Source organism: Pleurodeles waltl, chromosome 4_1 (assembly GCF_031143425.1).
Source record: "Pleurodeles waltl isolate 20211129_DDA chromosome 4_1, aPleWal1.hap1.20221129, whole genome shotgun sequence".
Classification (NCBI taxonomy): domain Eukaryota; kingdom Metazoa; phylum Chordata; class Amphibia; order Caudata; family Salamandridae; genus Pleurodeles; species Pleurodeles waltl.
In genome coordinates, this window is record NC_090442.1 from 641,649,030 (window position 1) to 641,661,695 (window position 12,666).

Sequence of the window (12,666 nt, forward strand, 5' to 3'; positions counted from 1 at the left end):
CAAGAATGCTGTTAGGGTACCGGGTGCTGCTGTGGAATTTCAATGAGACTTCCCTTTGTGGGGATTGGGTTATAAAGCAGCATAAATTAAACAATTGAGGGTACTGTTAACAACTCAAATAATCATCAATTACAGTAAGGATTATAGTAATGTGTATCAAAGTGTCTGGATCAGATGCAGTTATAGGCCATCTGCGGTGAAAGATCCAGAAGATCAAACACTAGAAATACATCAAAAGATATTGCAAGACCAATAACCAATGGAATGGGCCCTAATGGGAAAACGTTATAAACGCATTGTCGGCAGTTTCCTTCCAAATTGAAGGAATCTGTAATGTATTATAGTATGGAAAATGTCACTTACCCAGTGTACATCTGTTCGTGGCATTAGTCGCTGCAGATTCACATGCTGTGCACATCCCGCCATCTGGTGTTGGGCTCGGAGTGTTACAAGTTGTTTTTCTTCGAAGAAGTCTTTTCGAGTCACAAGACCAAGGGACTCCTCCCATTTCGACTCCATTGCGCATGGGCGTCGACTCCATCTTAGATTGTTTTCCCCGCAGAGGGTGAGGTAGGAGTTGTGTATGCTAGTAATAGTGCCCATGTAATGGAGTGAATGCGTATGTACATAATAAAGTTTCAAGTAATTTATTTACAAATGTACAAATGTTTAAGATCTACTTCTAAACGGCTACAGGCTCCCGGGGAGGCGGGTGGTCACATGTGAATCTGCAGCGACTAATGCCACGAACAGATGTACACTGGGTAAGTGACATTTTCCGTTCGATGGCATGTGTAGCTGCAGATACACATGCTGTGCATAGACTAGTAAGCAGTTATCTCCCCAAAAGCGGTGGTTCAGCCTGTAGGAGTTGAAGTAGTTTGGAATAATGTTCTTAGTACAGCTTGACCTAGTGTTGATTGTTGTGCAGTTAGCACATCTACACAGTAGTGCTTGGTAAATGTATGAGGCGTAGACCATGTCGCTGCCTTACATATTTCGTTCATTGGAATATTTCCTAGAAAGGCCATGGTAGCACCTTTTTTTCTGGTTGAGTGTGCCTTTGGTGTAATAGGCAGTTCTCTTTTAGCTTTAAGATAGCAGGTTTGAATGCACCTAACTATCCATCTAGCAATGCCTTGTTTTGAAATTGGATTTCCTGTATGAGGTTTTTGAAAGGCGATAAATAGTTGTTTTGTCTTTCGAATTAGTTTTGTTCTGTCAATGTAGTACATTAGTGCTCTTTTGATGTCTAATGTATGTAGTGCTCTTTCAGCTACAGAATCTGGCTCTGGGAAGAACACTGGTAATTCTACCGTTTGATTCAAGTGGAACGGTGAGATTACTTTTGGTAAAAATTTGGGATTTGTTCTTAGAACAACTTTATTTTTGTGTATTTGAATAAATGGTTCATGAATGGTAAACGCTTGAATTTTACTCACTCTTCTTAGAGATGTGATGGCAATTAAAAATGCAACTTTCCACGTTAAGTATTGCATTTCACAAGAGTGCATGGGCTCAAAAGGTGGGCCCATGAGTCGTGTTAAGACAATGTTGAGGTTCCATGAAGGAACTGGTGGCGTTCTTGGTGGTATAATTCTCTTTAGGCCTTCCATAAACGCTTTTATGACTGGTATCCTAAATAATGAAGTTGAGTGCGTAATTTGCAGGTAAGCTGAAATTGCAGCAAGATGTATTTTTATGGAAGAGAAAGCTAGTTTTGCTTTTTGCAGATGTAGTAAGTATCCCACTACATCTTTTGTAGATGCGTGTAAGGGTTGAATTTTATTATTATGGCAGTAATAGACAAATCTTTTCCATTTATTTGCATAGCAGTGTCTAGTGGTAGGCTTTCTAGCCTGTTTTAGGACCTCCATACATTCTTGTGTGAGGTCTAAATGTCCGAATTCGTGGATTTCAGGAGCCCAATTGCTAGACTCAGCGATGCTGGATTTGGATGCCTGATCTGTTGTTTGTGTTGTGTTAACAGATCTGGTCTGTTTGGTAGTTTGACATGAGGTACTACTGACAGGTCTAGTAGTGTTGAGTACCAAGGTTGCCTTGCCCATGTTGGTGCTATTAGTATGAGTTTGAGTTTGTTTTGACTCAACTTGTTTACTAGATATGGAAGGAGTGGGAGAAGGGGAAAAGCGTAAGCAAATATCCCTGACCAGTTCATCCATAGCGCATTACCCCTGAGACTGATGTTGTGGGTACCTGGATGCGAAGTTTTGGCATTTTGAGTTTTCCTTCGTTGCAAATAGATCTATTTGTGGTGTTCCCCAAATTTGGAAGTAAGTGTTCAGTATTTGGGGGTGAATCTCCCATTCGTGGATCTGTTGGTGATCCCGTGAGAGATTGTCTGCTAACTGATTCTGAATTCCTGGAATAAATTGTGCTATTAGGCGAATGTGATTGTGAATCGCCCAATGCCATATTTTTTGTGTTAGGAGACACAACTGTGTTGAGTGTGTCCCTCCTTGTTTGTTTAGGTAGTACATTGTTGTCATGTTGTCTGTTTTGACAAGAATGTATTTGTGGGTTATCATGGGTTGAAATGCTTTCAGCGCTAGAAATACCGCTAACAGTTCTAGGTGATTTATGTGTAACTGTTTTTGCTGTATGTTCCATTGTCCTTGGATGCTGTGTTGATTGAGGTGTGCTCCCCACCCTGTCATGGAAGCATCTGTTATCATCACGTATTGTGGCACTGGGTCTTGGAAAGGCCGCCCTTGGTTTAAACTTATACTGTTCCACCATTGAAGCAAGATGTATGTTTGGCGGTCTATCAACACCAGATCTAGAAGCTGACCCTGTGCTTGTGACCATTGTGATGCTAGGCACTGTTGTAAGGGCCGCATGTGTAACCTTGCATTTGGGACAATGGCTATGCATGAGGACATCATGCCTAGTAGTTTTAGTATTATTTTTACTTGTACTTTTTGTTTTGGATACAAGGTTTGTATTACATTGTGAAATGTTTGTACTCTTTGTGGACTTGGAGTAGCAATCCCTTTTGCTGTGTTGATTGTTGCTCCCAAGTATTGCTGTGTTTGGCACGGCTGCAGGTGTGACTTTGCGTAGTTGATTGAGAAACCTAGTTTGTGTAGGGTTTCTATGACATATTTTGTGTGTTGTGAACACCGTTTTAGCGTATTGGTTTTGATTAACCAATCATCTAGGTATGGGAACACATGTATTTGCTGCCTTCTGATATGTGCAGCTACTACTGCCAGGCATTTTGTAAAAACCCTTGGCGCAGTTGTTATTCCGAATGGCAACACTTTGAATTGGTAATGTATCCCTTGGAATACAAACCTTAGGTACTTTCTGTGTGAAGGATGTATTGGTATATGGAAATATGCATCCTTTAGGTCTAGTGTTGTCATGTAGTCTTGTTGTTTGAGCAGTGGGATTACGTCTTGTAGAGTAACCATGTGAAAATGGTCTGATTTGATGTAGGTATTTAATGTTCTGAGATCTAGTATCGGTCTCAGGCTCTTGTCCTTTTTGGGTATCAGGCAGTACAGTGAGTAAACTCCTGTGTTTAATTGATCTTTTGGTACTAATTCTATTGCTTCTTTCTGTAGCAATGCCTGAACTTCTAGTCCTAGAAGATCTATATGTTGTTTTGACATATTGTGTGTTTTCGGTGGGACGTTTGGAGGGAATTTGAGAAATTCTATGCAATAACCATGCTGGATAATTGCTAAGACCCAAGTGTCTGTTGTTATTTCCTCCCAATGTGTGTAAAACTTGGTTAGTCTCCCCCCCCCACAGGTGTTGTGTTGGGGATTTGTGACCTTGAAGTCACTGTTTGTTTTGAGGAGTTTTGGGACTTTGGAACTTTCCTCTGTTTCTTTGAAACTGTCCTCCTCTATATTGTCCCCGAAAACCTCCCCGCTGATACTGGCTCTGGTAAGTGGGCTTTGTTTGTGAGGTTGTGGCTTCTGTGGTTTGCCCTCGAAACCCCCCTCGAAATTGTGTTTTTCGAAATGTGCCTCTGCTCTGCGGGGAGTAGAGCTCGCCCATGGCTTTGGCCGTGTCAGTGTCTTTTTTAAGTTTTTCAATTGCAGTGTCCACCTCCGGCCCAAACAACTGCTGTCCGTTGAATGGCATATTCAGCACAGCTTATTGTATCTCTGGTTTAAATCCTGATGTACGCAGCCATGCATGCCTCCTTATCGTTACTGCTGTGTTGACAGTTCTAGCAGCTGTGTCTGCAGCATCCATTGCTGATCGAATTTGATTATTGGAGATATTTTGTCCCTCTTCGACCACTTGCTGCGCTCTTTTTTGAAACTCCTTTGGCAAGTGTTCAATAAGGTGTTGCATCTCGTCCCAATGGCCCTATCATATCTGGCAACTACAACAGAGTCTGGTGATAGCTGTTGTGTGATGTACACTGGGTCTGTTGGTGGCGGTTTATATTTTTTATCTACTCTTGGAGTAATGGCTCTCCCTTTGACAGGCTCTTCAAACACCTGTTTGGAGTGTTTTAGCATTCCGGGCAACATTGGCAGACTTTGATATTGACTGTGCGTAGACAACAGTGTATTAAAAAGGAAGTCCTCTTCAATGGGTTCTGAGTGAAGGCTGACATTGTGAAATGCTGCTGCCCTTGATACCACTTGAATGTAGCCTGTACTATCCTCAGGTGGCGAGGGTCTTGCTGGATAGCATTGAGGACTATTGTCTGACACTGGTGCGTCGTAAAGGTCCCATGCGTCAGGGTCATCTTGACTCATCCCCGTATGTGTTGGGGATTGCATCATTGGTGGAGTGGCTACCGGTGATAGTTGTGGAGAGTGATGTGGGGACGGTGGTGGTGTTATTTGTTTAGCCACTTTTGCTTGTGGCGGTTTGTCCTTGTCCTGGAAGGTAAGTTTTCGTTTCATTCTGATTGGGGGAAGAGTGCTGATCTTCCCTGTATCTTTCTGAATAAAGAGCTGCCTTTGAGAGTGATCTGGCTCTATTGTCTGTAATTCCTCTTCAAATCTGTGTGTCTTCATTTGAGAGGACAGTCCTTGTTCCTCTGAATAGGAACTAATTTTCGGTTCGGATGCCGGATGTTTCGGCATCGAAACCTTTTCTGCTGCTTTTTTCGGCTCCGACAAAATCTTTTTGCTTTTCGGCGTAGTGCCCTCTCGGTGCCGACCAATTTCGGTGCCGCTGTCTCGGTGCCGACTCTTTTCGGAGCCACTCTCTCGGGCCCGAGATTGCTGCGTGCCTGTATCTCGACCGGAGTCGGATGACTTCGACACCAGCTCGCCCTTTTTCGGTGCCGATGGACGGTCACCTACTTTTCGGGTTAAGCCATGGCCTGTTGGCGGTGGCGTGCCCTGGGCTTTGGCAGTCTTTTTGTGAGTTTTTTGTTTCGACGTCTTACTCACGGTTTTCGGCATTTCTTCGGGATCAACCTCCTCAGAGTCCGAATCCTGGATGGAGAATGTTTCTTCCTCCTCCTCGAAACACCCTTGTCCTGTCGGCGCCAACGCCATTTGCAGTCTTCTTGCTCTTCGGTCCCTGAGTGTCTTCCTCGACCGAAACGCTCGACAGGCCTCACAAGTATCCTCCCTGTGTTCTGGTGACAAACACAAGTTACAGACCAGGTGTTGATCTGTATATGGATACTTGTTATGGCATTTTGGACAGAAGCGGAATGGGGTCTGTTCCATCAGCCTTGAAGAGACACGTGGCCGGGCCGACCAGGCCCCGACGGGAATCGAAAATCCCCGACGGGCCACCGGAGCTCTTCTCAATTCGGTGTCGATCTGTTGTAACTAACCCGATACCGAACGCAAACAATACCGACGATTTTTCCGAGATTCTAACTAACTTTCCGACCCGAAACACGGAGCGAAAAGGAACACGTCCGAAGCCGATGGCGGGAAAAAAAACAATCTAAGATGGAGTCGACGCCCATGCGCAATGGAGTCGAAATGGGAGGAGTCCCTCGGTCTCGTGACTCGAAAAGACTTCTTCGAAGAAAAACAACTTGTAACACTCCGAGCCCAACACCAGATGGCGGGATGTGCACAGCATGTGTATCTGCAGCTACACATGCCATCGAACTGTATTTTTATATTCACAGGTGTTATTTCATTTTGGTTACTTTTCATTTATTATCTTTATGATCACATGGAAAATCTATAGTAAAATACATCTTATTTTGTGAAGAAAGGAATGGAGCAATTGCTTTTTTCTCTAACCTTGTTATCCTATGAACAGTAAAATGTTATTAGGTGGAATGCGGATGAGTGGATCACTGAGGGTTGTGGGGGCAGGGTGAGGGGATGTCAGCAAAGAGCAGCTAGTTGTGTTGGATGCGACTGCTATACCCACAGATTTATCTTGACTTTCTAAATAAATTATATCTGAATATGTAATAACTGTACTCAACATTCTCTAGATGATTGTAGGCAAAAAACGCAGTACAAGTGATATATAACAATCACTCACAATACCAATGTTAACATCCTTATTGCTCTACAGGTTGATCTCAGATAAAGAAGATACACAAGTTGCATCTACTGATAGTTGAATTGTTGCACAATGTCCACGAAAGAGCACATATCAAAGTCAAAGTGTGGGACTGAGGGCAGAGCCAAGTGAAACTCCGCACTTCAATGGCACAATATCAGAAAAACAAAGCTAACACTGATAAAGATTAAAAGTATGAGTTGAAATGTTTTCTGGCCTAATGTTAACAGTGGTTTTGCAGCTCATGATTCCTTAAACTATAAGCCAAAGCGTTTGAATGAATTTATAGGTAACAGTTGAAAAGTCTGAAGGTGCGAAGGTAAGAGAACAGCCGGTTCCTCTGGGGATGGTCATGTATTTAATTTTAGGCATATGGAAAATACTTAATTTGATCAAATCAGAATCCTCTCTAACTCAAGATTTTGTAGCAGTACATGGTACAGATGAAAGTCTGCAGGAGTACGCAGGAAAGGGAGGTAGTAACCATGTTGAACAACCTGCAGGACCTATTATTAGGAGGCAAAGACATGCTAACAAGTGAGACAAAAACATTCTGCCTACTACTGGCCTCATATGACACGTAGGAAGGGGGAGAGGAATTAAAGTGGCTTGGCACCAGTCACTGCAGCCAACAAGGAAGAGAACTGATTGTGCTGGTGGCTAGTCTCTGTCCCTGCAATGTCCTCTAGAGCAACGAAATGGCAGGGTGGGATGTTGCCCTGGTTGGGAGCAAAGTTAAGCGGCGAGTAAGGCCCCAGAAGCAGTCTTCACACTTCTGGTAATGTTGGGAAAGTGGAGAGCTGGAGGCTGTAAATTTCCCAAGTTCCAGGCCACAGCATGTCAATCTTTTGATGTTCCAATGCCGAGTCATCCTAGTACCCTCGAAAAAGCTAGTGGAGTAATTACAAGCATGACAATGAATCACCATGCTAGTGCCACAGCACAGCCAACAGATTCTGTGGTAGTGAGCCCAGTTATTTCAGTGTATTTGGCTGGACTGTATCCATTGCAGACCATCTGGGCAAAGGAATTGTGCAACTCCTCGGGGAGGGTGAGCAAGATCTTGCTCATCTTATGGCAAAGAGAAAGAGTAGAGACTGGAGGAGAAACCCCTCTTTCCAAAAGTGTCAACACACTTCAATTCCCCAGGTTGTGAAGACATTTAGATTCACTTTGCTAGCAGATGCCTTGACTATAAGGCTCTCCTGTGTTGGGTGCTGCATCAAAAATGCAAAGACCCAGGTGAAGGATTGTGGGGCCTTGCAATGCGATGGACCCACTTCCCCCCCAGATGGCAAAGAACATTCTTTTGACCATCCTGCTGCCAACACCTGCATCAAGCCTTGGTTGAAGGGCAGCAAGGGCTCTGAATCAGACTCTTTCATGAGACTGGCCTCTGTAGATGTATCCTCCAATGGATCTGCACCTTCCTCACCCAGAAGTACCCAAACAGTCAATATGCCACCATACTCCTCAGAAGCGAGAGAACTCATTTGCAGAGTCATGAACTCTTCAAAAGCGACAGGACTTTGGTGGTAGACATCAGGGGACACAGACATACTGACCTATGCAGATAACACACAACTAATACTGTCCCTCTCTGACAAAATACCCTTTACCAGGAACATCATCAACTTCTGCATGACCGAAGCTGCCACCTGGATGAAGTCCAACTGCCTCAAGCTGAACACGGACAAGAATGGTGATCCTTTAAAAAAAAAAACAAAGAAGAAAAAAAACACTACTTCGCCATGGGACTCCACCTGGTGGCCTATATACCTCAGACCCACTCCCACCCTCCACACATAAGCAGGAAACCTCTGAATCGTTATCAACAGCAAGCTGGACATGGCCACCCAGGTCAATGCAGCCGCCATGCCATGCTTCCACTCGATGAGGATGCTGAGAAAGATATTCCAGTGGCTACCTAACACCAGGAAATCCATCACGAAGACCCTCATCACCTGCAGACTGGGCTTCAGGAACACCCTCTAAGCAGGCATCACCAACCAACTCACAAAGACTTGAGAACATCCAGACTGCAGCAGCCAGATTGGTCTTCAACCTCCCAACCCTGTCCCACATCACACCACACCTGAGGAAACTTCACTGGCTCCTGATACAGAAGCGAGCACATTTCATGGCTCCTGACAGAAGAGAGCACATTTCAAGCTTCTCACCCACACATACAAAGCAATACACAACACAGGTCCAGCCTATTTAACAGCAGTGTACAAATACCAACCCTTCAGGCATCTCTACTCCGCTTGAGTCTCACTCGCAGATGCCGCTCACATGTGCAAAAACAGATCAGGAGGTCATGCTTCCCATACACTGCTCCCAAAGCTTGAAACAACCTGGCACTCCACATTAGAGCCTCGAATTCCCTTCTGGATTTCCGCAGAAAGCTGAAGACATGGATCTTCGAGCTGTCACCTCAAGGCTAGCCTCACACTCCTGCAAAGCACCAGGGCAATATTGCGTTATCAAAAATACACATAATACAACACACTTTGTCACAGTGGGCAACTGCAATTCCACCACTTCTGTGGAGCACCACCGCAAAACAGTTGCTTTGTTCCATCAGAGGCCCTAATTGGGGGTCCAATTCTGTTTCAGGGAAGGTATCAAGGCGACTTACATTCCAAATGCAGACCAGTATCAGTACATTAAAGAGGTAACAAGCTGTCCGCATCCCCCTCATCGCAGCCATGTGGAGCACTCTAAAGGCCTTGAAATGCAACCAAATCTGACTCAAAAATATCCTAGCACCATTAGAAGTACTGGCATTGAGGCAAAGGTGCAGAATCCTCAATACAGCAAGGGTTGTGCCTTAGTAATCTCATAGGGAGACACCAGCCAAAATCCAGCAAAACGTGGCAGATTAAAGGCATGGCCTGGCGCTGGCAGAGAGCTGGAAAGAGGGCCATTGTGGGAGACAGTGCTAGGGTTGGAACTGTTGGTGTTAAGTCTGATTGGAAGCCTCCAAAGGATAAATGAGGCCCAAAGGCACTCCAAAAGGACACAGAATAATTTGAAAAAGGCACAGCATAACCTCCTTGAAGACTCTAACCTGTTGCAGAGTCTATGATGACCTGGGAAATTTGGGAAAGTCAGTACCAGCGAGAAAACAATATCAGAGTCCGATGACTAACATGGAATTGGGGCCTTCTAGTGCGGACTGCAGTATCTCACTCTGGAGCTAGAGAGGTGGGGGATGAGTGCCATCTTGACCTATGTGTGCTTGCATCAAGTCTTGGTTTTTGATTTCACCTTGAACTTGCCCTAAATGCAGACTTCAATTGGAGCAGGCCAGAGACCTGGAACATGGCCTACCTCCATTTTCCTGCCTGGCAACACACCGCTTCGCCGCCCACTCCCTGATGACTCTCAGATGCATCAGAAAGCATGTCACATGACAAATAATCCGAGACACCAGAGGCAAATGGTGTATGGGTCTCTAATCAACATCTGCTTACTGCAGTTGTGGCACAGTTTGAAGCCGTTGGTCTTCGGAGGCAGGGAGATCTTTTTTAGAAGAAAAAAGTTAAGTGTCGGTATGCCAAATACAACATTTAGAAGCAATGCTTGGGATCCTTCTCGGAGAGTGTGGAAGAAAAGGAAATGATGGAAGGGGACAAGGCAAGTATGAGGCCACTATGAAGTTAGCCATTATGACCCATCTGTACGGGGAAACAACTGCTGGAAACCATTCTGCATCCAATCTAGCAAGAGACCTGTGGTTAGGAGCAATCATCAGAAATATTTTGTAGCTTGAGTTTATCACCTGTTGATAGTTCACAAATGGAAAGTATGAATGGACCATAAGAAAATGGTGGCAATTTCAATTAAAAAGTATCTTTCTGTGAAACCAAAGGAAACAAATGTGTGGGGACTTCCAGAAAGACTTTTGGTCCCACTCTCACATTTATGTTTAAATTAAGTGGACAAGAAAGTCGTCTACACAAATGTATATAGAATTATTACTTTTGGCTTTCTAGGTACCCATCAATGGTATCCAATATAAACTTCCAGCAGAAATGAAGACTAAAAGAACATTTAAAGAGTAAAGCAATACTGTGGGAAATATTACATACCTTTACAGTCACCAATTTTTCATTCTCACAAGGTCTTGATGTACCTGCACCAACAGGAAAGAAAATAACAGTATAGTGGATTGAACCAAGCACGTGGCCGAAGAGCATTAATGGTTGAGCAAAATCATTTGATCACTTCATCATATTTTAATAGTCTATCATTGCATTGTGCAGTGAAATAAAACCACGAGGTGAATAAAAGAAGATAGTGGGATGTTTGAGGAAACTGAACAGCACTGAAAAGGTACAGAGCTACATCATAGCAGGCAACTGAAGATAGCAATGAGGGACCAGAGACCCGTTCAATGCAAGATATTTTCCACAATGAAGGCAAGTCACCCGCTTGGTTTACAGAGGAGGCCGTAGAGGTCATGATAGTAAAACAACTTTAGACTCTAAGGCACACTAGGAGAACTAGGAAATTAACGGCTCTGTCGCATCGGCCTAAACTTCTAAAAAGAGAGGGGGTAATTATATATATACATACATACATATACACATTATATATACACATACATATATATATATATACATATACATATACATATATATGGAAAATGTCACTTACCCAGTGTACATCTGTTCGTGGCATTAGTCGCTGCAGATTCACATGCTGTGCACAGTCCGCCGTCTGGTGTTGGGTCGGAGTGTTACAAGTTGTTTTTCTTCGAAGAAGTCTTTTCGAGTCACGAGACCGAGGGACTCCTCCCATTTCGAGTCCATTGCGCATGGGCGTCGACTCCATCTTAGATCGTTTTGCCCGCAGAGGGTGAGGTAGGAGTTGTGTATGCTAGTAATAGTGCCCATGCAATGGAGTGAATGCGTATGTACATAATAAAGTTTTAAGTAATATATTTACAAATGTACAAATGTTTAAGATCTACTTCTAAACGGCTACAGGCTCCCGGGGAGGCGGGTGGGCGCATGTGAATCTGCAGCGACTAATGCCATGAACAGATGTACACTGGGTAAGTGACATTTTCCGTTCAATGGCATGTGTAGCTGCAGATACACATGCTGTGCATAGACTAGTAAGCAGTTATCTCCCCAAAAGCGGTGGTTCAGCCTGTAGGAGTTGAAGTAGTTTGAACTAATGTTCTTAATACAGCTTGACCTACTGTTGCTTGTTGTGCAGTTAGCACATCTACACAGTAGTGCTTGGTAAATGTATGAAGCGTAGACCATGTTGCTGCCTTAGATATGTCGTTCATTGGAATATTTCCTAGAAAGGCCATGGTAGCACCTTTCTTTCTGGTTGAGTGCGCCTTTGGTGTAATAGGCAGTTCTCTTTTAGCTTTAAGATAGCAGGTTTGAATGCACTTAACTATCCATCTAGCAATGCCTTGTTTTTAAATTGGATTTCCTGTATGAGGTTTTTGAAAGGCAACAAATAATTGTTTTGTCTTTCGAATTAGTTTAGTTTTGTTCTGTCAATGTAGTACATTAGTGCTCTTTTGATGTCTAATGTATGTAGTGCTCTTTCGGCTACCGAATCTGGTTGTGGGAAGAACAATGGTAATTCTACTGTTTGATTTAGGTGGAACGGTGAGATTACTTTTGGTAGAAATTTAGGATTGGTCCCTAGAACAACTCTATTTTTGTGTATTTGAATAAATGGTTCTTGAATGGTAAATGCCTGAATCTCACTCACTCTTCTTAGAGATGTGATGGCAATGAGAAATGCAACTTTCCACGTTAAGTATTGCATTTCACAAGAGTGCATGGGCTCAAAAGGTGGACCCATGAGTCGTGTTAGGACAATGTTGAGGTTCCATGAAGGAACTGGTGGTGTTCTTGGTGGTATAATTCTCTTTAGGCCTTCCATAAACGCTTTTATGACTGGTATCCTAAACAATGAAATTGAGTGCGTAATTTGTAGGTAAGCAGAAATTGCCGTAAGATGTATTTTAATGGAAGAAAAAGCTAGGTTAGATTTTTGCAAATGTAGTAAGTATCCTACTATTTCTTTTGCAGATGCGTGTAAAGGTTGGATTTGATTATTATGGCAGTAATAAACAAATCTTTTCCACTTATTTGCATAACAGTGTCTAGTGGTAGGTTTTCTAGCTTGTTTTATGACCTCCAT

General features: G+C 43.4%; 1 protein-coding gene across 2 annotated transcripts in view; it reads right to left on the reverse strand.

Annotated features, from left to right (window-relative positions):
- SCAF11 (SR-related CTD associated factor 11) overlaps nucleotides 1-12,666 on the reverse strand; it is an 828,633-nt gene that overhangs the window by 592,185 nt on the left and 223,782 nt on the right. For both annotated transcript variants that reach the window (XM_069229083.1, XM_069229082.1), the window contains exon 7: nucleotides 10,581-10,624. In XM_069229083.1, the coding sequence (XP_069085184.1) occupies nucleotides 10,581-10,624 (44 nt within the window). The remainder of the gene's footprint in view (nucleotides 1-10,580; nucleotides 10,625-12,666) is intronic.